Source organism: Tamandua tetradactyla, chromosome 14, assembly GCF_023851605.1.
Source record: "Tamandua tetradactyla isolate mTamTet1 chromosome 14, mTamTet1.pri, whole genome shotgun sequence".
NCBI classification, from domain to species: domain Eukaryota; kingdom Metazoa; phylum Chordata; class Mammalia; order Pilosa; family Myrmecophagidae; genus Tamandua; species Tamandua tetradactyla.
Window position 1 is genome coordinate 25,020,290 of NC_135340.1, and position 27,445 is coordinate 25,047,734.

The window sequence follows — 27,445 nt, forward strand, 5'->3', positions numbered from 1 at the left end:
CTCTGTGGAGATAATCTAATCAGATTTCCAATGTACAGTTCTGAATAGGGATTAAAAGCAATGACCGCCTCCCCCAGCTGGATCAGGATGAAAACATGGCTTTTCTAGGGTGCATAATCCTTTCAAACCGGCACAACTTTGTTAGAAAACAGTTTGGGCAATGGGTACAATTGCCAGGTCATCTGCTTCTTGGAAGTCAAATGAACAATCTTTCACTTATTAAAGATTCTGAGAAATTCCATTATTAAGTACCTGTTTAATTTTAAGAACATGTTCATTAAACAAACACACTTGGCCACAGAACCCTTATTCCAATGTAGAAACTTACCATGTGATCTTTTTGTACAGTGTTCAGTCCTCTCACCTTGTCCAATAGACCCTATATACTCACTCCAATTCCCGTTATCTAGCATATAACTCATCAGAAAGATTGTTTACCCAGATAATTTCACATTGTAATAGAATGTTATGTTTTCTGGAGTGCTGACATCTAAATTGAGAAGCCGAACTACAGTGATATGATAAGCTAAATATTACACTTGAAGTCTAAAGACAAGACTAGATTATGTGTTCCAACATTTCCGCCAAGGTAGATTAATAGTAAATAAAAATGTTTTCCAAATGTGTCTCCAGTTATATGCCTTTGATGCCAAATAGAAAAAAAATTTGATCTTTTTTCAACTTTTGTATTACAATAAGCACACCTTGGTCTATAAATTCTATTTATTGTAACAAAGCATACCTTTTATTCCCACCTTTCCCCAAAACACAAAGCCAGAATAGAGGGGAAGGGATCATACTTCAGGATGGAATGTTTTCTAGCACTGATTTTTTAAGGAGTTGTTTAGTCATTGAGTTTCTGTCTTTGTAGCCTTTGCTGCTGATTCTCAAATGTTACATTCTTTTGCTTACATTCACCTTGAACTTCTGACCTTGTTTGGGAGGTAGGAATGGGTATGTGCTGGGATACATCTGAGATCTTCGCTGTGTGAGGGTCTTTCCAATGTTCTCTAAAAGTCATCTACTTCCCTTAGAAATTACAGTATCAAAGTCAGCTATAATCATACCTTGACACCAGTGAAATCTCAGAGAAGATGGGTGTTCTAGTTTGCAAGCTGCTGGAATGCAATATACTGGAAATGGAATGGGTTTTAAAAAGGGGAATTTATTAAGTTGCAAGTTTATAGTTCTAAAGTCATGAAAATCTCTAAATTAAAGCAAGGCTATAGAAATGTCCAATCTAAGGCATCCAGAGAAAGAAACCTTGGTTCAAGGAGGCCAGTGACATTCAGGGTTTCTCTCTCAACTGGAAAGGCACATGGTGGACATGAGACATCTGCTAGCTTTCTCTCCAGGCTTCTTGTTTCATGAAGCTCCCCCAGGGGCGTTTTCCTTCTTCATCTCCAAAGGTCTTTAGCTGTGTGGGCTCTCATGGTTCTCGTGGCTCTGAAGCTTTTTCCACAATGTCTCCTCTTTTAAAGGATTCCAGTAAACTAATCAAGACCCACCTGGAATGAGTAGAGTCACATCTCCCTCTAATCAAGATTAATACCCACAACTGGGCATGTCACATCTCCATAGAGATAATCTGATCTAGTTTCCAACCTACAGTACTGAACAGGGATTCAAAGAAATGGCTGCCTCCAGGAGATGGGTCAGGGGTAAAACACGGCTTTTCCGGGGTACATACTCCTTTCAAACTGGCACATTGGGCTTAGGACTTCTTGATTTTGATTTTAAATTTTCCTATTCATACTTCTAATCTTAATAGGAACTCCTGATGATTGGTAGAAAATATCAGATATTTTATACTTTTATTATACCTGGGGAAAAATTCTACCAAGAAAGGCTGGAAACATGACAGATGATGAGAGAATTTTCATATATGCTGTTTTCTGCATACTCTCCTCCCTTGTGTGCATTTTGTGCCTTCTCATTTTACAGGGAAAGGAGAGGACTGATTCTGGTTATCATGTGTCTTTAGCAACTCTGAAATTCAAAGCTAGCCCAGAATCGATGAAGTGAAGACTGAGTAAGAATTGTGTGGATGATTATATGGATACTCAAGAATATAGAAGCTATACTTCAGGTTTTGAGTTGGTTTTTGCTGAGAAAACATTGAATTGATCCTTTTGTTTTACCCCTTAACTAAATACTACTTAATAGAATATACAGGAAAATACCATGTGTGGATTCAGAGCTAATTTAAGAGAAAAAAAAGTAGTGGCCAATTGTGCATCATAAGCTAGCTGCCTAAAAATTGACTGTTCCTTACTTTCAGGGCAAGATATATTTATTATCAGCAGTAGTTGATAGGGATGCTTCACCTTATTTCTTCCACAAATTTTTGAACAAATTAAACAATGCTTCACCTTATTTCTTCCACAAATTTTTGAAAAAATCAAACAAGAGTTAACCTGTGTAAATTAGTGCCACAATGAAAGTATAACTGCGTTCCACTTCTGATGGATAGAATGAGCTAACGCCTCTCACCAGGAATACCTGAATATTTCTGAGTTCCCAGAACCTGATGGGTTAAGTTTCATTATGACCCACTGATCTGAGTGTCAGTCAGTGATAGCTGACCACCCTCAGAGGCTGGGTTGTTTATAACTACTCTTGTTGCTAATATAATGTTGTGTGTGTTTATTCTTCTGATAGCCTATGTTAGCTTTATTGTGCACTAGATTATTATCAATATGCATTTCTAAGATTTTGCAGGTGAAATATACAAAAATATGCTGCCCCTTAAAATTCTACAGATTTTTGCCACCTGTACATATTTTGGAAACATGGTCATATGCAACAAATAGTCTCCAGTCTCATCAGGAGGGCGTTGATATGGTCCAATATGCAGCCCTTGCTTGCCTGACCTAAGAGCAGAAGCATCTCTGTCATCACTGAGGTCTGAAAATGTTATTGCCCAAAGCAGGCTCACTGCCCAGTGTACCCAGAGGTCAATGCCATGATACCAGGATTTTAAGAAATAAGTTTACTGTGAGCAGCTCATCAAGGAGAGAGGAGGTAAACCTCAGATCTGTCTCCTCCAGTTGTAGAGGCTTGAGATATTTATACCATTTCAGGTAGGTGCGTCTAGGGGTTGAGGATAAGTGATGTGGCATGGGTGAAGGGGCAGGTTTACGTGGAGCATGCATAGTTCCAAATCATGCCACTTCATGTGACATATGTTCAAAAATAGTAAAACTTAGCCTGCTTGAAGGGTGTGATTGTCACTATAATTAGGCAAAGGTAAGTTTAGGTCATGGCTTCTGACTGGGCATGCCCTAGTGGCTGGAGTCAGCTAGAACTGGCTTATTAAACATGTGCTGCAAAGGGAGAAAAAACAGTAACTTTTCTTGCAGTGTAACAAGTTTCTTCTGAGTGAACATGAAGAGGTGGAAGCTCAAACAAAGGAAATAGGAACTTCTGCAAGGCCAGTAAAGGGAGGGTCCGTTCAGTGGGAAAGTGAGTGTGGTTTCGGTCCCCCTTTTGTTGTTACATTACTCAATCTTGAGGGATCCAGGGCGATGACCCCTCTAATTACCTCCTGTTGACTCAGAGCACAGGTTGGGATTCAAGGAGTGGAACATCCTGGCGTGCAGTCAGAGGTATTTTGGAGTCCCAGGCTAAGATGATAGCTTGGTATATCTATCTCCCCACTTTCACCTGGTAGCTCAGGCTTGGGCTAGTATCCATGTTCTCTGAAGATGGAAGCCAAGTAGATGAGTCCTGTGGACTGCAGTCTCTGGGATATAAATTTCACAAGGTTAGTACTAAAAGTCCAAACATGAGAAGTATTATTATTATTATTATTATTATTATTATTATTATTATTAGGCTTAAAATGAGTAAGAGGCAAGACAACTGGGGAAAGTAGCTTTCAACTGATTCCCATAAGGTCTGTGGAGTTAGATTATTAATATGATGTAGCCAGGTGGTTTCATTGTATATTTAATTCAATCTGGCTGGAGGTGCTTGGCCAAGTAGAGCTGGAAGTGTTTGCTATAGCGCATATTCTTCCTTGTTCTGCTAAAAGGTAGCCTAAGGCTATCCAATTATCCATGGCAACATTTGCCAGAGTTGATGGAGTCTCAAGGCCTCAAGTGCAGTGACAGTGGAGTTAGAAAGTTCTTCAACTGTTGCAGTCAGATTATGTAAAGCTGTTTTGTGGTAAGCAAACCCACCCCATGGAGCTAACAGCCCTATAGTTAATCCTAATCCAGTGTGGTCATTTGGAGCTGTTATCTACCTCAGAAAAGGTCATGTTTTTTAATCCTTTCCTGTAGGTACACACCTGTTTTGGTTGGGACCGTTTGGTTAGGTTATCTCAATTGAGATATGACCTAGCCTATTCAAGGTGGGTCTTAATACTTTTACTGGAGTCCTTTATGAGAGGATAAAAGATAGAAGAAGTCTAGACACATACAGAGAAAAAGCCCTTGGAGTTGCTGAGAGAGGAAGCTTTGAAGCCAGAAGCTAGAAGCAATGAAACCTAGAGAGAAGGACAGAAGACACCACCTAGGTGCCTTCCCATCTAACAGAGCTGTCCCATATGCCGCTGACCTTTCTTCAGAGTAGATTTCACCTTATGGATGCCCTAATTTCGACAGTTGCACAGTCTTAGAACATAAATTTATAATTTAATAAATCCCTATAGTAAAAGCTAATTCATTTCTGGTATATTGCATTCTAGCAGCTTTAGCAAACTGAAATATCTAGCTATGATCACAATAGTGCCCATTTATTACAATGATTAATGGTTTGATATATAGAAATGTCAGGCCTTAAATACCCTAGAGTGCATTGGCCCTTTACCCAGACATTATTTATGCATTGAAACATTCTGACCCAACTGTCAAGGATGCATTCTTTAAAACCTTTAGAAGATAAGTGGTTCAGGAGGCTTCCACAAATGGATTTATATCCATTTGGGGACACAGAGAATTTCCCAATAAGTTTTCTGTAAAGCTTGTATTTGTTGAAATAGTTTAGAACTATCTAGGGCTTTGTTAAGGGCATGACAGAGAAAAGATAAGGGGCCTACCTTTTAAGTTGCAAGTTTACAGTCCTGAAGCCATGAAAATGCCCAGATTGAGGCAAGGCTAAAAAAATATCCAAATTAAAGCACCACCAAAAGGTTACCTTCACTCATGATAGGCCAGTGAATTTTTGGGTTTCTCTCTCAGGTAGAAGGGCACAGTGGCAATGTTTGTTAGCTTTCTCTCTAGGCTTTCTGTTTCATGATACTCTCCCAGGCGTGTTTTCCTTCTTCATCTGCAAAGGTCTATGGCTGCATGGACTCTAAAGCTTTTCCCAAAATGATTCCCTCTGAAAGGGCTCCAATAAGCAACTCTACCTAGAAAGGGTGGAGAAATATCTCCAAGGAAACCATCTAATCAAATTGGATGGGTCACATCTCCAGGGAAATCAGAAGGATCCCACCCAACAACAATTAATGAGGATTAAAGAACTTGGCTTTTCTGGGGTTCACAACAGATTCAAACTGGCACAGTAGGTAAAATTGAAGCAAGGAAGGAGCTAAAGGTGAGAGTTCTCCTTTTATGGGAAGTTCAGCCTTAAGCTTCTAGTGATCTAGTAGTGGGGTTAACTCAAGATCTTGGAGATAATTGGTTATAGATATATGGCAGCAGAGGAGTTGGATTATGTATAGGGGTTTGGATGGCACATCTAGCAACTATGTAATTGTCCTCCTTATACTAAAGCCTGTGACAATTTTCTAACAAAGTTTTCTTTCCAGTTCCCTTCTTTCATGAAGCTTCCATGAAATAATGAGGAATAAAGTTAAGGAAGCCATTCTGTTTATAAATCATGTAACTTCAATTCTAAATAGTACAACTGGAAAGAATATGGTATATTTATCATTTAACATGCAATCCTTGCAGACTGTAAAGAAGATTATCCCAACCATTGGGAAAGAGGCAGACGTCAGTCCCTAGAAGATAAAAAGGGAATCTAACTAATGATAGAGAAAAAGAATGTGTCACCAAATAGTACAGTCTACATTAATCGTTACTTATCTTTGGTTCTTCTAAAAATAGCTTCAGGTCTGTAATGGATTCACAGGTGTAACCAGGAGGTAAGGAGGGTCTTCAGATGGGCTTCAGTATTCTGAAGAGAGGGTGGAGAGTCACCTTTTTGGGTGGGGAAAACTTTCACTCTTGAGTGATGAATCCAAAGCCGGATTCCCTGCAACTTAACGCAAGAGCCTAAAGGGCCTACAATCCCGTTGGGCTTTTAACTGGCTCTCTGGTGGCTGTATCTTCCAATTTTTAAGAAGCATCCAGTCCCTCTGACCATATGTCCACCAGTTCTAGTGGACATCGTTTGGGAACAGGAGCTGATGAAAAGTATATTGATTTATTGCAGGGGAGTGACTCCTAAGTATTGGACATATATTATGGTTTCTAATTTATCAATTGCATGCTTATTATTCAGGCTGTTGTTACAATTCGTTTTAAGGAAGGGTCTCATGAACACTATTTCACAGAGGCTCAAACTGAGCCTACTTCTGGGGGCTACTCTTATCCTAAGCAGGGCAACTGGTAAAATTTTGTCCCAGGTCAGGTTAGTTTCTTGACAGATTTTGCCATAGTTTTCTTTATAGTATGGTTCATCTTTTCATTCTTCCCTGTGAATTGTAGCCTCCAAGATGCTCGAAGCCTCCAGTGAATGCCTAAAGCATCCAACACTTCTCAGCTGCCTCTGGCAATAAAGGCATTCCCATTACTGCTTTGGATGGAGTGTGGCACTCCAAACTGGGTAATAATTTCCTTAGTAATGCTTCAGTCACTTCAGATGCCCTCTCAATTCTGTAGGGGAATGCCTCAACTCATCCTGAGAAAGTGTCCATAAAAATGAGGCATTTGCAATTCCCTTGGGATTTTGTCATAACTGTAAAATCTATTTGCCAGCTCTCCTATTCATCGCACTTTGACCCCCATCATGGGTAGGGGCGAATCTGTCATAGGGTTATTTTTAGCACAGACAAGACAATCTGGAAACACCTCTTGCGTGGCTCTTCTCATGTTAGGGGCAGCAATTATTTTCACAGTCAATGGCACATGGCATCTCTCTCATAACGTGTGCCCTGATACAGAGGAGTGATAATTCTTTTCATTAAATTTTCAGGAATTAATACTACTCCCTCCAGTTAGAAATCCAGCCTTTAGGAGTGGCTTTTATTGGTTCCTCTGGCATCTACTGCAGATGTGAGGAGTGTCACAGTTTGGAGGAAATTCCCACCCCGCAGCTCTCAATATGTCACATAAGGAATATTTCGGTATGAAGGGTGTCAGGTCAGTACTCAGTATGAGAGCTGCCATGGTGTTGGTTGTTGAAATTTAGCTGCCTTTTTAGCTGTACAATCTGCTAAATTGTTCCCGCTAGCTATCGGGTCCTTATTCCTTTGATATCAGGGCAATGGATAATTGCAGACCTCTTGTGATAGCACAATGGCATCTAGGAAGGCTTTGATCATTTCAGCATTTTTCATTTTCCTTTTCCCGGAACTTAGCAGCCCTCTCTCCTTCCAGATAGCTTCATGTGCCCAAACTCCTGAAAAGGCATATTTGGAATCTGTGTATGTATTCATTTACTTTTTGTGGCATGGTGAGGGCTGTATGTTCTGTTCATTGAGCCGATGTACATGGAGGAAGGGCCTCAGCCTCAGCTATCTCTTGTGTGGTTACTACTACGTGCCCAGCTCTCTGGTGTCCTTGATTCATGAAACTGCTTCCATAAGTAAAACATCTCCATGTCTGGATTCTTTAGTGGTTAGTCCGTGAGATTAGGCTGATTAGAATAGACTTCCTCAAATATCTGTATATGGTCATGAACAGGATCTTCTTGAGTGCTGGGGAGTAATGTAGCAAGATTCAGAGAGGAGACCACCTTTAGTTTTATATTTGGATTATCTAGCAAGGCATCTTGGCCCTTGCTTAGCCTCGCAGAAATAAGCCGGTAGTTTCCTTTCTGTTCCAGAAGGGGCAATACACAGTGAAGAGTGTGTATAATCAGAGGCTGCCCTAAGGTGAGCTTTCTACTTGTAATAAGTCAAAGTGACCACTGCTACTCAGAGGCAGACCAGCCTCTGCATCTAGTTGTTTTACTAGTCTAGTTGTGGTACTGCGTTTAGTTGTTTTGAGAAGTAGGCAGTTGGCCTCTGGGTGTTACCAAGTTCAGGGTTAACACCCCTAAACTGACTCCTCATTGTTCATGCTCAAAGGCCTTTTGATGTCTGGGAGGCCTAGAACTAGATCTGTTAAAAGTTTTTCTTTTACAGAATGCTTGTTGGCATTCTGCAGCCCGATTAAATGGTTCTTTATATCCACCTTTCAAAGCCTCATATAGAGGTTTAACTAAAACTCCAAACCTGGTATCCAAATGCAACAGAAGTTTGCCATTCCTAGAAATCCTTGTAATTGTCTCTGGATGGTTGATTTAGCTACTCTGGGTAAAACTTTTCTCCTGTCAGCAAGTTTCTCTGTCTTCTTGACAATGAAAACCCTAAATATTTTCCAGTAAGTTGTGAAATCTGACCCTTCTTAGATGCCTCATATTCTTGATCTGGTAGAAAACTCTGAGTTAGAATAGTATTGTGGTTGGATTCTCCCTCTAATATGCTGGTGATTAAGATGTCATCTACATATTGTAAAAGTACTCCATCCTGGAGTTGCAGTTCCCTTAAATCTTTTGCTACGGTTTCTCCAAAGTAGGGGCATTTTTAAAACCTTAGGGGAGTACAGTCCACAATATTGCTATTTTTTATTAGTCCAGGGATCTTCCCATTCAAAAGCAAATAATTCCAGAGCTCAATGGCACACAATAGAAACCATCCTTTAAATAGTACAGGAGTACAGTGAACCAGCAAAGATCTCCAGACACAGTGGCCAATAATGCGTATGGGTTTCGCACTACTAGAATGTCCTGTACTATTTGATTGATTGCTCTTAGATCTTGCACAAACCAATACTCCTTGTTAGTACCTGGTTTTAGGACAGGTAGGATGGGGGTGTGTTGTACAGAGATTGGCGAAGTTGAATTAACTGATATTTGAGAGAAAGAGTCTATGACTTATTCTTTGACTCCTTGATCCTCTTTCTTAAAGGGTATTGCTTAAGGGATGTTCACATTGGGCCAGACTCTTACCTGAATTGGTTCAGCAGATTTGGCTCTTTCCAGCATTCCATCAGCCCACACCTCTGACTTTACCTTCAAAAAGATGTCTTCAGGAAACGTGGATCAGACTCTGTATTAGTATGCTAAAGCTGCTGGAATGCAATATACCAGGAATGGAATGGCTTTTAGAAAGGGAATCCGTTACATTACAAGTTTACAGTTTTAAGGCAATAAAAAATGTCTGAACTAAGGCATCCAGGAAAAGATACCTTAACTCAAGAAAGCCCGATGTCTGTCATATGGGAAGGCATGTGGCTGGCATCTTGTTCCTGATTCCTGTTACTTCCGGGTTCTGATGCCAGTGGTCTCCTTTCTAAGTATCTGTGGGCCTTCACTTTTAGCTTCACTTCACTGTCCCTTCACTGGGACAAACCTCTGGTTTCTGACTTGCTTAGCATCTCATGGAAGGCACATGGCAGCACTCCAGTCATGTCCAAACATCCATGTCTCTGTCAGCTGTGAAGTAACTTTCTCCTAGTATTTGCATCTGAGGTTTCTCCAAAATGTTTTCCCTTTTAAAGGACTTTAATAAAATAATCAAGACACACCTTAAATGGGTAGTCACAGCCCCATCTAATTAAAGGTCAAACCCCAAACTTGAGCGGATCATATCTCCATGGAGATGATCTAATCAAAGGTTTACCAACCTACAATATTGAATCAGAATTAAAGGACATGGCTTTTCTGGGTACACAGCACTTTCAAACTAACAGACTCCTTCTTGGTGTAGCAGGGCAGACTAAAGGTGCAAATTTGGTCTGGGGGATCTTTAGTGTCTTGTTTTCCTTCTGAGAAAACCACTCATGCATTTAATTTGGTTAATAAGTCTCATCCAAGTAGTGGCATAGGACACGCAGGCATATAGAGAAAACTAAGTTGGTATCCTTACTTGGCATTTAGGGGGTTGCTGAAAGGCTTATCATTTGAGGATCCAGACACCTCAATAATGCTACTCTTTTTGCTGAAAGACTTCCCTGTTTTTGGTTCAAGACAGAGTAGATATCTCCAGTGTCAATTAAAAAGTCTGTCAGTTTTTTTTCCCACTACTATAGATACCCAGGGGCCTTGTGGACAATGTTAATGTGTCCTCTAAAGTTGGAAGGTGACCCTGGGCCTTGTCACTCCTGGTTTCTCTTGTCCCTGTGTGGTCCTAGGAATGGGTTACTTTAGGTTAATCAGTGGAGACCCTGGGGGCTTTACCCTTCACTGTTATTCTGTGGCTGATTCAGGATATCTGGATCGGTTAAACTTTGGCCGATGGCTGCTTGTCAGACAGTAAGGCAACATGGCATTTCATCCGTTCTCCTGAGGCTGGCCTTGGTCATCAGAGACCTTGAAATCAGTCTCCACTACTTGAGACATTGGTATTCCCAATCATCCTCTGATTCTGTAGTTTCTTTCTTAAGTTAGGAGCACTTTGGCTAACAAAAGTCATATTAATTAATCTCATGTTGTCTGGATGCTCTGAATCCATGTTGGATTGGGACTGATGTTTCCCTGATTTCATAATTTGACTTTCACCTTGACCTGCGCCAAGACCTGGTAAGTTTTTCACTGTCTGAATCATAATATTACATTTTTTCTGCAAATGTTTCTTTCAGCATAGGACCATAGAGGATTGAACATATAGGATTTCATCCTAGTTCTCTTCCCTCTGACAGAATAAGTCTAGTTGTAATATAGTGTTATAATCAAAGGTCCTACTTTGAGATAGTTTTCTCTGGACTTTGACTTATATTGGGCCATGCTGTGTTCCAGGAAAGTACTATCTTTTCCTTTTTTGTTGGTTCATAACTAAACATAGACCAACTATGTAAAATGCATTTCAAGGGGCTGTAGGCATTTATGCAGTTAACTTTTCCCGTGGTTGTAACCTACAGAGCACTAAGTCAAAAACGAAAATGTACACAGTTAGGCTTAAACTTGGTGGACAAAGATTCTATGCTACAATACAATAAGCCAATAAAATCAGATTCTGAATCAGGACAACAAAACCAAGACACGAGTTCTTCAGTAACTGATTCTCGTAGACCTGGGACCTGCTGAACTAAGGTGGGACTCAAACCTATGATCTTGATCAATGGCAAATAACCAGAAAAACAGAACAAGTGAACACGTTTTGCAAAATAGTAGGCATTACAACGAAGTTACTTATCCAGAAGAGGTAAAAAATTTGAGCTGTTCCTACTCTCAAGATGAAACTGTGCCCTGGGCCCAACAGGAGAGAGACCTGGTCGTTAGACCTCTAGACTAACCGGTCTAGGTGGTTACACAGGGTTGGCAGCTGGAAATCTGCATCCCACAGGGGCTGTGGAGCTCCAGGAAAGGTCTCTAAAGTGGTTCCATTTGGGATGCCAACTGGGCTTGCTTCCCAACACACACTGAAGTCAGTACCACGACACCAGGATTTTGGGAAATGAGAGTTTTTTGTAAGTGGCTCATCAAGGAGAAAGGAGATAAACCTCAGATTTGTCTCCCTGAGCTGAAGAGGCTTGAGATATTTATGCAGTATCAGGTAGATGATTCTAGGGGAGTGGTTAAAGATAAGGTGAGGTGACATGGGTTAAGGGGCAGACTTTCATGGAACATGTATAGTTACAAATCATGTTCCTTCATGTGATTCGTGTTAAAAAACGATAACTTGGTTGTCTTCAAACCAAGTTCAGTAGTTTGATTGAACATCATAAGTACTTGGAATCTCAGGTAGGACATGAGATTTTGATGGTTTGTCCAGAGTGATGCCCCGATGAATCCCAGAGTGATTTGATCAGTGAGTGGAAAAGTATTTGCAAGCTCCCTTCAGGGAATGGTGAGAGCGGGGAGAAATTCAACTTCCCCAAGTTGAATTCTTGATATTCTCACAAGCAGTGTAGACAACCAAAGCTATAGGCTAAGCCCCCAGTCTTGGGGTTTGTTCATATGAAACTTAACCCCACAAAGGATAGGTCAAGTCTACTTAAAATTTAGGCCTAAGTCATCCCCAAGAGAGCCTCTTTTGTTGCTCAGATGTCGCCTCTCTCTCCAGCCAACAAAAAAAAAAAAGAAAAAAAAATGATAACTTGGCCTGCTTGATGGGTGTGATTTTTGCTGTTATAATTAGGCAAAGGTAAGTTTAGGTCGTGGCTCTGACTGGGCATGCCCTAGTGGCTGGAGTTGGCCAGAACTGGCTTTAACAGGTGCTGTAAAGGGAGAAGAGATAGTAACTTTTCTTACACTGTAACAAGTTTCTTCTGAATGAGCATAAGGAAGTGGAAGCTCAAACAAAGGAAATAGAGACTTCTGTAAGGCCTGTAAAGAGAGGAGCTGCCCAGTGGGAAAGTGGACGCAGTTACAAACACCCAGCAAGGGGAGGACGAGGAAGGACAGAGTAGAAGGTGCAAGTCCATGGCAGGTCGAACTTAACCTGATGTACCTTTGTTAGATGAAAGGCAAAAGGAAGTTTCATGTTCTGCCCTTTCCATAAAAAGGAAATTTGGCCCAGATCTTTTAAATGACAGAATATCTGCTCAATAACAACAATAAGTAACTCTTCCTATGTACCAGACACTATTCCAAGTAATTTGTGTACATTACATAGTAATTCTTAGTTACAGGACAAGATAGACACATTATCATCATCCCATCTTCCTTATGTTGAAATTGAGGCACCTCAGAGTTGAAATAACTTGTGCAAAGCCAGGAGTGTGGAAGTGACAGAGCTGGAATTCAAACTGAGGCAGAGCCCATGCTCCTGCCATCCTGTTTTGGGGCTACATCAAAACCTGAGAAAGAGTCACAAGTTGAAAAGCCTTTTCTAAGCACCATGGTGGGGTGTCATGACCCTCAGCCTCTGCATAGCCCATATGCATTCTTTATTTCTCTTCCTGGGGACAATAAAAAAATCATAGGAGGGTTTTCAGAAAGTCTGTTGATTTTATGAGCTGACTTGGGCTTGGCATGGAAAGAAGGAGGTAATCTAAAGGGAATATCTCGACTGTGTCCCTGAGCTGCTGCCTCTTTGCTCACCTCTTGCTGATGACTGTCTTCTGGGCCTTTGAGGATGTCTTGAAACTCGGAGTATCTCCTTCCTGAGAGCTAGGTATGAAATAAGTAGAAATCACATGGCTAGTAAACAAATTCTGCACTTCTTCCTATCAAAGATGCTGTCATATTTTAAAAAGCAGTAGCCAAAGCTCACTTATTTTTGAAGAGAAGATTATCTTTGTCCCTTGGGACCTCAGAAAATTATTTTGTAGCATCTCTGATATTAACATTCATACTTTTAATATTTATCATAAAAATCATTACTTATGATCCCATTAGTCAGAATCATGAGATTGCTTAGTGGCAGGTTCATGTGAAGTCAAAATGAAAAATGTCATGTGCTGTATTTTTTTCAAAGAGAAGGGTATCAGCATATATCATATTTGATGCTAAATGTCCTATCATTAAATAAGTCAGACATGAATTAGGATCTCCTCACAAAAATAATTTAAGTCTGAAAGACTGTAGCTCACTACTCAAAAGTAAGTAGATATAGAGGTCCTTTAATCTTCCAGTCAAATTTAACCTACTTGTTTTGGACATTTAATATGTACCAAAGACTAAGCGTCCACTCACTGGAGTACAATTTTTAAAATAGAGGCCTTGTCTTTGAGGAGCTTGTGGTTTTTTAGGTAGAACACATAGATTCACCAATAAACAAATAGTACATAATTGTAATGAAAGAAGATCGCACCAGACTGAGAATACAGAGACATCCAAATTGGACTGAAGGAATCAGGGAAAGCTGCCTCAAAGCTGAACATCATGCCAGGCAAAATGGTATCAACCAGACTGAGAAAGCATGTGAGAGCACAGAATGGAGAAAGAGCACACAGCTTACTGTGAGAATGGTGTAGTACAGCTGCAGATAATGGTAGATACATGAGAGTAGAAGAGAGCCTGGAAAGAGATTTAACAGGGGGAAGAGGAAAGGGAGCTCATCAGGAAAACCACAGTGCCTTAGGGGTACGCTTTATCCTGAAGCTTTTGTCATGCCGATGGATTTCAGATCCTGACAGGGCGGTACAATCAGTATCATCTATTGGGAAAACCACATTTAGCAACCTTCTGGGTTGGAGGAGAACCAGACTTGAGACAAGGAGATCAGTCGGTAGGCTACGGCAGATCTCTAGGAAAGAAATGACAAGGGCTCCATCCACATCAGTGATGGTGAAGATGAAGGAGAGGGAGTCTAATGAGGTATGTGCTTTTAGGTTTAGAGGCAGTTAGTTGTTGGGAGTGAGGAAGAAATTGAAGGTTAGCATAACTCCCAGGTTTCTGACCTGGGTCGCTGGCCATTTGCCCATAGAGGAATTCCCAGAAGAGTGGTTTCAGTGGGAAGGTCATGATTATATTTGTGAACATAATTTCATTGTGTCCATGTCCAGAAGTGAACATGTCCAAAAGAGAGTTGGATGTAACATTCTGGAATTCAGGAGAGCTATGTGGGCTCCCCATATCTATTTGTGTATTATCTTTAACAGGTATTTTTGTAATCATTCTTTTAAAAGATACCTTTTTGGCACCTGTCGGGGAATTAAGCAGTGTTTCCCTTTTAGAAGGTTATATAGATGATTGTGATTCACAGGACCATTGAATTAGGTATAAATTGTAAGAGACTGTGATTCAAAATGGATAGGATGGTGGGCTGTTCTTTTCAACCCTGGCACACTGGCAGGAATAAGAATCGACAGAGCCACTGCTTCAGTGCTGTACCTCCAGAAAATACTAAAAACCCACCCTCACTCCCTTGCATGACACTTAGAACTTACATCCTGGGCTCATCGCTTTTAAATTTAGTGTTTTATTTTGTCCATAAGAGTTCAGAACCTTTTAGTCGTTTGCTAAAAATGGAGTCAGAAGTATCCATGTTAAGACTACATTGCTCCTAATAGCCTGTTAAAAAATATGTTGAGCCTAATTCTCCTCTTTCCCACCTCTCATATATTGGATGTAATGATCTTAAAAGTGGAAAAGAAGAAGGAAAAATATAACAGTTTTGACTTATCACAGATAAATATATGAAATAAATTCTCAACTTCAAATTTCAAAAAGAGCAACATTATTAGAATTATAGAGTGGAATATTGTTAACATGAAATCCAAAGCACCTACAATATAAGTGGAATGTACATATAAAGTAAAAATTAAAGTTTGTCAAATATTATTTTTATTATTTCTTCAAAGTTTAGAGCCTTTGGCTTTTAGTAACTATTTTCTGTTGATTACACACAAATTCTCTAGGCAACTTGGATCAGGAAAAATTTTGTCTAGATCTCCAAATGACATTTCCTCCCAGACTTTGAAAAAATTACTTACATTCACCCCATGGATATGTCATCAATCTGTTATGTGTGAATGGACACTATTATTTCCTGTACTTGACCAAATGTTTCATTTCCTGAAAATTAAATTACTTAAATGCAATGAGCAGATGGCCAAAGAGTGCTGTACACCGACTTAGCTAGCTTTGCCATGAAATTTATTATCTGAATTCCTGAAACAGGCCTGAGAAGTTAGCAAAAATTCTTTCTGCATACTGCTGTGCCATAGTAGTCTTCATGCCATTTTTAAATTAATTCAGTTACTTTGGACATTAGGAGGAAAAACTTGGAAAGTTATTTCCTATTTTAAATGAAAAAATTAGTGCTGTGAAAAGTCACTGGGACCAATCTGATTGAAGTTTATCTTAGAGTTGTTCATAAGGTATTAAAAATGTTATGAAGAATGTTCAGTTCCTGATGCCTGCCCATGCAAAAAAAAAAAAAGTGTTATTGTGAAAGATGCATGATAACAGAAAAATAATAGCTTGAATTTTTTTCTCTATTTTACCTTCAAAATTTACATTTTGAAGGGGCATGTTGAAAGGGCAAAGAAAGACTTCTCATAAGTATAGTGCAGATAGTTTGGATATTTATATGCTGTTTTGTTTTCTTTTGATACCTTCAAATATAAAGCCAATTATGGTCATTTAGTTCAACTCAAAGAAATATAGCTCACAAGTAACATCTATGATGGTCTTGTCTCAACCATACATAGTAATCTTTAAAAAGTCAACCTGTTAACTATTCAAAAAAAGTAAAATCTTTTCACTATTGGGAAAATATTTCAGATGCCACCAATGTATTCTTTCGCAAGCCTATAAGCCATAAGGGTTTGCATAAAAAAGCAAGAGGTGCAATGGACATAAGAGTTTAAACTTTTCAAAAACATTTTTTTTCTTTTTTTTTTTTTTTACCAATTCTGTATACGAGGCCTTAGTCTGATAGCTTCATGGAATTTTTTAAAAAAATCTCTGTACCTGAAAATACTCAAGTCCTTTATCAGGAAATTGCAAACATTTTCCCTTGTCCTTATTATGAAGATGCTATTGGAAGACATTGATTGAGTCTGAAGTTTGCCATTTTCATGGTGCAAAATAGCTGACAGCAATGCTCTCCTGAATCTTTCCCATACTTATATAAACTAAGTCCTACTCTTTTAGGAAATCCTTCAGTGATGTTGTAGAGTGGTGGAAAGGAAAGAGTAGTGGAAAGGAAAATAGACATATTGCATGAAAGACTGAAGAACCTTTAAGAATTCATGTACCCAGAGGGATTCAGTGAAAGACACATGAGGGGTGATATTCCATATATATTTGGGATAATGTAGTAGAAGAGTTTCCTAGTCATTATGTTCCAAAGCCAGTTTCATTACTGACCAGGAAGTCTGCTGACTCACCTCTCCCTGCTCCACGCTGCCCCCACAACCTTCAGAGCCTAAGATGAGGTGAGCAGAAACAGCAGGCTGAACAGGTACAGCACCATTCCTGTCACTCTCCCTTAACCTTTAGTTCCTCTTACACCCTCTGGTTTCTCTGCCCACACACCAGAAGTCCCTTTGCCTTGTCACCTACTTCTATTGCTCTGCTCCTCTCTTACTCATTGCTTCTGCTCCCCACCCAGACAGCGAGGCCTTGGCCATTTGGAGAAGTCAGACTTCCAAAGAACACTGCTTGAGTACTTAAAGATAGATTAAGTGGAAAAAAGAATCAGTTAAAAACATGCTGGAAGAGGAAGGTACACATATTGTATCTCATAGTGGACTTGCTCCAGGAGAATCATAACACTGCAGGACACTCTAATATCATCCTAGAAGCTTCTGCTCTGATCATTGACTCAGAAGAGGACAGCTGTGACACCTGTGCACCCAGAAGCATAGTCTGCCCCATTGATGTGTCTCCTCTATCAGGAAAGGGGATATAAGAAAAAGGAAATGAGACCATCTAGGGCACAGTTTCAGGTAGTATTAGATATATCCTCACACTCAATTGTTTGAACAATGTTATCACTGATATTTCACGGTGCATATAAATAAGATATGTGTGATCATATTAGAGGCTCCCACTTAACAATCTGGAGCTTCTGTAACAGTCAAAGCCAATTGGTTAACTGGCCATTTTTGTAGGCAGTCAGACAGTAAGAACAGTGATTTTTGTTAACCCACCTGTTTTAGTTTCCTAGCTTCTAAAACAAATGCCATGCAATGGGATTGTTTAAACCACAGCAATGTATTGGCCCGTGAATCTGAGGCTAGGTGAAGTCTAATATGAAGGCATCGGCAGGGGGATGCTTTCTCCCTTGAAAACTGTGGCATGCTGCTGCAGGCAGCTAGTGCTGCGACCCTTGGCCGTTGGCTTTGCTGTCACTTGGCAGTGCGCGTGGCAGTGTCTTCTTTCTCTTCTGGCTTGCCGTTGACTTCCAGCTTCTTGCAGCTCCTCGTGGCTGCCCTCCCCCTCTGACTTTCACTCGGTTCATGAAGGACTCCAGTAATCCAGAGGAATGCCCAACCTGATTCAGCTGGGCCACACCTTACAGAAGTAACATTTTTAGGCGCTCTTAGTCACAATGGGTCCACGCCTACGGGAATGCTGTCCAAGACCAAGAACATGTCCCAGCTGGGGAACACAGTTCAGCCCACCACGTGACCCTCTCTCCATGTGCCTCAGCTCTGACAAGCATAGAGGCATGTTGGAGGCCACAGCTACCTGAAGTAGCCATGTATGACCAGTTAACAGTGCAACAGTTTCATTAAACAATGGTCTTGGGCCTATAGAGGTGGAAGGCCATAGGGAAGCAGTGCAGGCGTCTGCTTGGACCCTGTTCATAAACTTGCCATTCCATGACCATAGTCACCATCACTAAGACCCATTGAATGTCTGAGACACAGATCAAAATAGTGAAAATAGTGGAAGGATGCTGAGGGGCAGATTGTTGTCCTAGGAGCCGCTGCTAGCTGTAGCCTGGCACAGTATTCAGTCGATGCCAGGTTCTCCTTCAAAACGGGTGGCATACAGAACAACTGGAGCAATTTAGGTTCACCCACTACCCACCCCTTCTGCTCCTCCCCACCCAGTGTCCATCTGTGAGCTTTCTGGAAAGCAAACCATCTCAGGTTTCAAGTCATTTGTAAAATTTTCATTTTAAATACAATTTTATCCCTCACTGTGATTTTTTTTTTCCTAAAAATAAAGCATTTATTTATTTTTTTCTCTGTTTGGCTAGTCGTGCATTTAAGTTAGTCTCTATTTTTTATTTTATGCTGTTTGTTTGTGATAATTTTTTTTTTTGGTTTGTCATTGAAATGTAGTGGAAAATAAAATAATTTAGGAAATGTTGAAAAGTTTGGGAGGTGTGCACAGAAAAAAAATAATAAAAGAGCAAATGATCAAAAGATTTGTTGATGACTCCAAAAAACATTTTTCAAGGGACTCTCTAATGTTAAGAGTACTTTTATTTGACATATGTGACAATTAACATGTCAAGCAAACTGCAGCCTGCTGGTCACTAACCATTATTTCATTGTAGAAATATTTATTGGGTGCTTGAGAACCATGCAGGAGTAACACCTAGCGTGAGATTTTGGACAAACAGGAATTCAGTGATTATTTTTTGTTATTTTTCTGGTGATCATCCCTTAGCGTAAGAGCTTCAGTAACAAACTTCTTCAGCTTCCAGTAGCAGAGCTCTTCCAGGCAAAGATTTTGACCAAAGTACCATGGGATGCACTACTTTTATGTTTTCTATGGTAAATATTTAGCAATTACATAGATACGACCTCTTATGCTTATTTAGAATAGCACACTTAATATTGGAGATGTTCCTGAGAAATTGCATATTTCTCAGTATGGTATTCTAATTAAAACCTAATTAACAATTCACTGTGCTAGAACTTGGATTTTTAGCATGGAAAAAATAATTCCATTATGCATAGAAAGTAAAGATGTATTTTTTGGAGACATTAGAATTTCAAAAATATAAGGCAGCACATGTGGAATTTAGAGGTGTTAAAAAAATCTTGAGTGTGGGTTTCTCCATAGCTTTGACTTGAACAGGTTTGTATAATCAGTGAGCTTGCCAAACAGTATCAAAAAACTCATTTTCTTCAAGTGTTTTATTTATCTTTAATAGAACCTCCACCACCCTGGTGTCGTAAATTTGGAGTGTATGTTTGAGACGCCCGAGAGAGTGTTTGTTGTTATGGAAAAGCTCCATGGAGACATGCTGGAGATGATCTTGTCGAGTGAAAAGGGCAGGTTGCCAGAGCACATAACGAAGTTTTTAATTACTCAGGTAAGAAATCAATTAGAGATAGAAAAAAAAAACGATAATATTTAATATCAAATGTTACCACTGTTTCACTACAGTTTTCTAGCCTTGTTGTTTAGTACCTACTTCTGAAGCTTGAACTGCACTAGAAGAGGTTTCAGTGACTTATCGTATTATCTGGTTTCTGTCTATGTTACCCAGGCCCAACATACCAGATTAGTAAGATATATACAGGGTCCTGTATTATTAAAGCTTATTTTATTATTTATTTATTATTTATTATTATGAAAGCTATTCACAAAATTCTAAAATGTACAGTGGTAAAGTCCTGGTTCTTTGAAAATATTCAAGAATGGACATCCCTATAAGCTATTATCAAATTCCTTTATCTGTGCCTGACTTGGTTACCATATGATATATGATATATACTGTATGTTGTATAAATATGCTACTTTTTTCCATTGAGTTTTTCTTAGAAACCATGTTTTGAATATAAAGAAGCTTTGGCTGTTCATTGTGGGTTTTCATTTGCCCTTTTAATTTATGTCCTAATAGAAAACATTTTGAAACAAACAACTAGACTGAAATAAAAATGATTTGGGCAATTCTCTCCTTTATAGATACTTGTGGCTTTGCGACATCTTCACTTTAAAAATATTGTTCACTGTGACCTCAAACCAGAAAACGTGTTGCTGGCATCAGCCGATCCTTTCCCTCAGGCAAGTATAAAAACATCTCTCAGCACAAAGCCAGCTGACAGCATCACTGGCTCCCATGCAGCATTCTGTCACCTCCCTTTTTTTCTTGAAACCTCTTTTTGTTTCTTGTTTTATCGGTTTGTTTTCATCCATTCATTTCCTTACTGCATTTTTGGGACTGCTGCTTTATGCTCTGGCTTCTCAGGCCAGCTTGCTAATAATACACAGCAATACCTTATTCTGCTTTGCAGCTTCTGTCCTGCACAGGTCCTGAAGCATTGGCATCTCTAGATGGGTATTTAAAGCACTGACCTAAGAGTGAAGGAAAAAAACCAACTTACAAGTGCCAGATCTGTTGCTCTAACCCTCTCATGTTGGGCAATATACATTAAACTTCAGTTTTGCTTTCAGGGATTGGGGCAAATGTTCTTCCTTTCCTCATCTCAGAGGGTGTCAAACAAGAGCTCCCTCCCCATTGAAGTGTGTATTCTGAAATGACATGGCCAGGGCAGCTGTCCTGCCTCGCCTCTCTAGTTCCTTCAAGTCCCTGCATAGGTGCCAACACAGAGTTAATTCTGAGGATTATTGTGGGTGGCACAATGTGTCTCTGGGTACTCTTCAACCTTTACTTAGGATAAGCCTTTGAGTGAAAGCCCTTGCTTCATTGACTTACGTCATGTTTTCCTGCTTGGTGAAACAATACCCATTTCTGAGTACACCTGTTTTCATATGTTTAGAATTATCTGTTTAATAATAAAAGCATATTCTTTGTATCAGTACCAATGCTACTGTCTTGAAGCATGTAGAAAGGAAAATAGCCGAGTAATCTGCATTACTCGGCATGCAAGCAGCACAGCTGGCTGCGGCAGAGCTGGGCCAGGACGCGCAGTCTGTGAACTGACCGCTGGTGCTCACTGTTGTTGTCACCAGGTGAAGCTCTGTGATTTTGGTTTTGCCCGCATCATTGGCGAGAAGTCCTTCCGGAGGTCCGTGGTGGGCACCCCAGCCTACCTGGCTCCTGAAGTTCTAAGGAATAAGGGCTACAATCGCTCTCTAGATATGTGGTCGGTTGGCGTCATCATCTATGTGAGCCTGAGCGGCACGTTCCCGTTTAATGAAGATGAAGACATACACGACCAAATCCAGAACGCAGCCTTCATGTACCCCCCGAACCCCTGGAAGGAGATCTCTCCAGAAGGTAACGTCTCCCATTCAAAACGTGTGATGGTTTTATCCTTCAGAGTTCTATTACAGAGTCACTTGTGAATTATGAATCTTATAAATAGTCAAGGTAAAGTGGCCCATGGAGTTGAGGCTCAGCTGGATTGAGATGGGTTGAGAAGTTGAAGAAATGGAGAAAATGTCTTTTGGTGAAATGTACTTTTAGTACAGGAGAAAAGGGACAATCTATGTTAAGAGGTAAATGAAATTACCAGAGAGAAACTGTTAACGGGTCATATTTTGGTATATTTCCTTAGAACTTATATTTATACATTGTTGTGATGATAATATGAGCATATTAGAGCATCCTTATGTATAATTTTATGTGTAACTCTGATACCCAGCTTTAGGATAGCTCATCTTGGCACTGTTGCACTATTTAGCATTCTTTTCTTTTCAATAAACCTTCTGAGCTCTGGAAAGAAAAGGAGATAGTTGGAAAAAAAGTGTTAGATGCAGTCAGGGCAGAGAAAATGGCCTCATCAGTGCTTCAGAAAGGAGCTCCTTGGTAGGTGAAGTGAGCACGCTTTGCTTGGATAAGCTTTACTTAATTCTTACAACAAACCCATGAGATCAAATGTACTGTTATACCTATATTTCAGATGAGAAAACTGAGGCAAAAAAGGTGACATCAATGGTCAAAATCACAGCGAGTAAGCAGAGAGCCAGAATTTACATCCAAATCATCTGAGCCTACATCCTTTAACCTCTACTCTGTGCTCCTTCTCTTCGAGTTTACGGCAGTGTCTCGGTTCGCTCAGATTGTCCCTGCTTTGAAAAGCTAATACATTCATAGATAAACGTCTCTTGTCTGGCACCTTTCCTTGCATGTGGCAGTGCAGAAATAGGAATGGAGCGTGTATAAATTACCTCAGGTAAATTAAGTTTTCAGACTACTGTTGATATTAAATGGCAAGAGCTACCCATTCTTAGGCCTTTGAGTTACCATTAGCAACAACCTTGAACATCCTCTAAATTAGTCGTAAATCGTAGATAGATGGATATCTCATAAAAGAATCCTTGACCTACAAAAGAACTATCATGTATACTTAAAGAATTATTAAATATTTAGGATAACTAAAATTAAGGCCATGAGTCAAGTGTAATATTTTTTTTCTTTTCCGGGAGGCAGAAGAGAGGAGATTATAGTATCAAATAGCCTTCTGGACAATACCCTTGTTAGGAAACCTTTACCTCTAAATATAGTTAACTTTTACACGTTAAACCTCTTACCTAGAAATCCAGTAGAACATCTTGATGTTCCTACCAAAATGAAAATATGGGATGTCTCTGAAGCCAATGACACATTTTCCTATCATAAAGAAAATAGCCTTCACATTTTAAAAATATTTTTGGAGTAAAGAAGCAAATGATGCTCACTCTCTGGTATCATAGACTATTGTGGAAATCTGTTGGCTGTGCTACATAGATATAACCTACTTAGACCAGGAATGAATAGCTATGGAGTGTGGACATTTAATTGTCACTGGTGGTAGAGACTCGAGACTTAGCTACCAGTGGATCAAGAAACACTTCTTGGTCGGCCACAATGTATAAGCACCACTGGTGGCACAAAAGTGGGGGACAGACCATACCATGTTCTTCAAGAGCCTTGAGAGTTAGTTCAGGAGATATGTTATATGAATTTTGAAAATTTATCATTTATTTCTTTGAATTATTAGCTAGGTATAAAATTAGGGTCTCCAAGTTCAGAGGGAAGGAATCACTTTGGACCAGACTAGTCAGAATAGCATATTCAGAGAAGATGAAATTTAGACCAGTCACTAAAATATGACAAGGAAGGGATATGGCATTTCCAAAAGAGAGAATTGTGCATGCTGATACTGCAGAAGGCATTTTTAATTGACGAGGTTGTTTGTACTGATTATAGATATGTCACTGCACTGAAAATTTCATACATTAAACCAAGTGATACAGAGACCTGCTTGGTGGAAAGTATGAATTCTCGCTTTTCTGAATGGCTCAGGTATCACTTTAGAACTCAGCTGGCTCCTCTCCTCCGTACTGTTATCCGTCTGTCTCGTCCTTGCCTTTGAGATAGAGGGAGTTGTACTGGTTGCTAACCAAGACTCTGGATGGCAGATGAGTTTTCTAGCTGCTGGTATATGAGTAGAAGTCATGTTTGAATATAAAGAAAAGTTCTTTATCAGCTGAGGTGGCAGTTACTGGCCCAGCCGAGAACAAATCATTCCCTCATCTGAAGTTAAAACAGGGGCTGGTGCCAAATATTTGAAACACATTGTATCTGACAAATACATAAGCAAGCTAGTGTCTGATAAAGGGACATTACAACTGTATTAGTACATTTTCCATCTCAAGGGACTTTAAACTCTAGGAGGCTCCATGATTCTGAAGTCAGGAGTCAAGTCGGCAGTCAAGCAGTTTGGGTTCTTGTTCTATCTGCCATTCTAATTAGCTGTCACTTAACTCTCTTGAGCTTTGATTCCTCATCTTGTAAAAGAGGATAATGATTCCTGCCTCTATCGCAGAGTTGCAAAAGCTGAGTGAAATTAAGGATGGGGAAAGAATCTACAGAGGCAGGTGGGATGAGCCATGGATTTGCCTTGCTTTGGCAGGGGGGCAGCAGAACTAAGCTAAGCAGATGCTCTGGTGGGGAACCAAAAGCGTGTTTTGTCATTTTAGAGATTGCATGGAAACCGATATTATGCATATTTCCCCAATGTCCTTCAGACATATTGTTAGTTGTATTTTTAATCATAAGAGCTAATGCTTTTTGAATAAATTTTGCAGGTATATTAGCTAACACTTGTATCCCCTATGGTATTGTGTGCACTGTTAAAAGTACAAAGGTAACCAGAACAGTAATTTAATACAACTAAATTAATGAGGAGAGGGATGAGGACACTAGAGAAAATTGAAATGATGCAATTCCTCATCCTTGATGGCAAAGAATCAATGATTAGTTTTCAAAGTGGTTCTCAGACTCTCTGTGGTAAAGGACCAGTTTTGTATTATTTTTTTAATTTCCTAGCATACGGACCAACACTTTGTAAAATGCAGTAAAAATGTCAAAACAATGTCAAATAGCTGTAAAGGTTTCTAAACTTCATCCCATGTTCTATACTTATGCCATCATAGACCAGTAGCAAACTGTGCATAGACTGACCCCGATGTGCAGGCCACACTTTGAATAGGACTGGAATAAAGTTAATGAATCAAGCATAAAAGGATACTGGTTTATTATTTGGAGGTATAAAGATAATCATAAACTTTTTAAATAGTTAAAAGAGGTACTCTAATAAGGGTCCTGATAATGAGGGAAGAGAGTTCATTACTTTTGTTTTATGTTCCTGCTACTGATTGAATTAGATTTTTTTTTTACCATGTGCATATGATACCTTCATTAAAAAAATAATAAAATGAACAAAAAAAATAAATGAAGCAAAAGAAGGAAACAGGAATAAATGGAGCATAATCTTTTGTATAATCCTGATTCTCCCATATGTGGTCTAAAAGTTTAAGCAAACAAATAATAGCTATAATAGATATTTTATATATAAATAGTATTGACTGAAGAAATGTAGGATTACATTTCCTTCCCTATGACTCCAGTCATTGCAGTGTGACTAAATAGATGAAGAAGATGTCATTTTAAATCTCTAAAGCTATGCCCATACAAGGGAGAATTCTCAAGTGTGAAAATCAAACAAAAACTCTTTTCCGTCATTCTCTCAACTGTTCAAAATCATAACACACATCTTAAATGATTATTTTCTCTATATGATTTGATTATTCAACTTTTGGTTTTCCACAAAATTGATTCTTAGAGTAAGAAGAAAGGTAACACGAGTAATCATATGACATGGATTGTATGTTTGAAGTGAGATATAATTTGCCTTTTACAAGTCATTTTATTAGGGAAATGATGACAAACCTGCAGTGCCCGGAAAGCATTTCTTAGAGTTACAGTACATTTCCATCATCAAATTGATGCGTTCAATTAGAAAAGTAAGATAAATTGGGGGAAGCTTGGAAATAGATCATGACAATCACCAGAGAAATTACTATTTTTTTTTTTCATTCTGAGTTTGGATATTCCTTTATATGCGATTAGGGAGGCAAGCAGGCAGTAATCAACACTGAGGCAGTCTCGGGAAATTGTCTCACAACAAGCCCTCAACCCCTGCAGACAGGAGATCAATTTCTGTGTTCACAGGTGAAGTCTGTGGAAGCTCCTATTCCCAGATCCCCTGCCGTGTTGTTACTGCTCAGCCTCCGTCACGTGGTCGCTTGGTATCAGCACAAATTAGGATTAGACAGAAAGCCTTGACGTACCGTATATAAAAAGGAAAATAACAGAAATGTCCTCGTATTAATCCTAAAGCTTGTCTTCAGTGAAATATTAATTATTATGTTGTGATGGTACACCAGTGACAAAGATTTCTTCCAGTTGGGTTTGCCGACATCCTCAGTGGCCTTATTTCTACCTCTTCTTTCCCCTGATAAGCACACTGTAATTTATCCTTCCAATTTGTTCTCAAACCTCTGATGACATTCATGTACAGTGTGATATAGATGCTATCACAAGGCATAGAATAAGCCCCACTAAAATCAGAACATCTAAATGTTTCTTAAAAATAACTTGGTAAATTCAAATAAAATTGGTCACAGTCATGTTTTTTTTTCCCCCAGAAACCGGGGATGAAAACTACAGCCAGTGGAAACACAAAGCAAAACTAAATAAAAGCCTATCACCATTACCACATGGTATGTTTTCAAAATCCAACAGTGTTCCCGAACACTAAACACTTAACTTGGAAGTAGCACTTTGCCATGAAAAGGAACCAGCTGTAGGTCCCTCTTTCACTACATATTGTTCAAAACAAAAAATAACCCCATTGAAAATAAGCCTCGGGTAGATGAGACCCAGAAATCCAATGGTTTGAGAAACAAAAGAAAGATAATTGTCATTTTAATCATTAAACTGTGTTTGTAACAGTTTATGAGGCTTGCAGATCCAGCAAGCCTGCTGAATATTAATGAATAGATTGATTTGTCAACATATTAACACCACTGTCAGGCATAACAGCAGAGGGGCTGCACGCAGACTGGACTAGCCAGGGACCTGCTTAAAAATGCTAACTAGGTGCCAGGAAATACAGTCAAGACTGATAAACTAAAGTGGGTTATGTGACTCAGAACCTCCACTGGAGTTTAATTTTTAAACAGTCTCTACTTGAAAATCATGAGCCAGAAACCTTCAGGGATTTACAAAAATATCTACTAGTTAAGTGAGTTTTTAAAATATATATAGATAGATATTTCAAAATCTAGACGAGATCATATCTGAAAAATATATCACTAGTAAAGGGACCATTGTTTCTAGAGCAAATAAAATAGTCCCTATTGAGACTTTCTCTAACAAATTATCATTTTTAGAAAGAAACTTCTCAGAAGGAGTTTTAGCAAGAACATTGGCATTTGCAAGTGCTCAAAACTGGGTAATTATTTGCCCCCCAAAATGGAAATGTTTCCTACATGTCCCAATTGTGAAATAAAACTTCTAAATGTATATCATAGTTGAGTTGACATATATATCAGATGTAAAGATAGACGTCAGAGTAGCGGAATAACCAAAGTTATTTAACTTTTGTTAAATATTCTGTCATTTTTCTTTCTCAATAATAACTTCTTGTTATTTCAAAATGTAAGTGTTGCAGATCTAGCCTAACTCCTA

General features: G+C 39.3%; 1 protein-coding gene across 3 annotated transcripts in view; it reads left to right on the plus strand.

Annotated features, from left to right (window-relative positions):
- Window positions 1–27,445, plus strand: part of PRKD1 (protein kinase D1) — a 358,242-nt gene that overhangs the window by 318,705 nt on the left and 12,092 nt on the right. For 2 of the 3 annotated variants that reach the window (XM_077127044.1, XM_077127045.1), the window contains 3 exons: window positions 19,670–19,831; window positions 20,428–20,526; window positions 21,436–21,703. In XM_077127044.1, the coding sequence (XP_076983159.1) occupies window positions 19,670–19,831; window positions 20,428–20,526; window positions 21,436–21,703 (529 nt within the window). Of the gene's footprint in view, window positions 1–19,669; window positions 19,832–20,427; window positions 20,527–21,435; window positions 21,704–22,328; window positions 26,776–27,445 lie in introns of those variants that run through there. The other variant, XM_077127046.1, reaches the window with a different exon arrangement.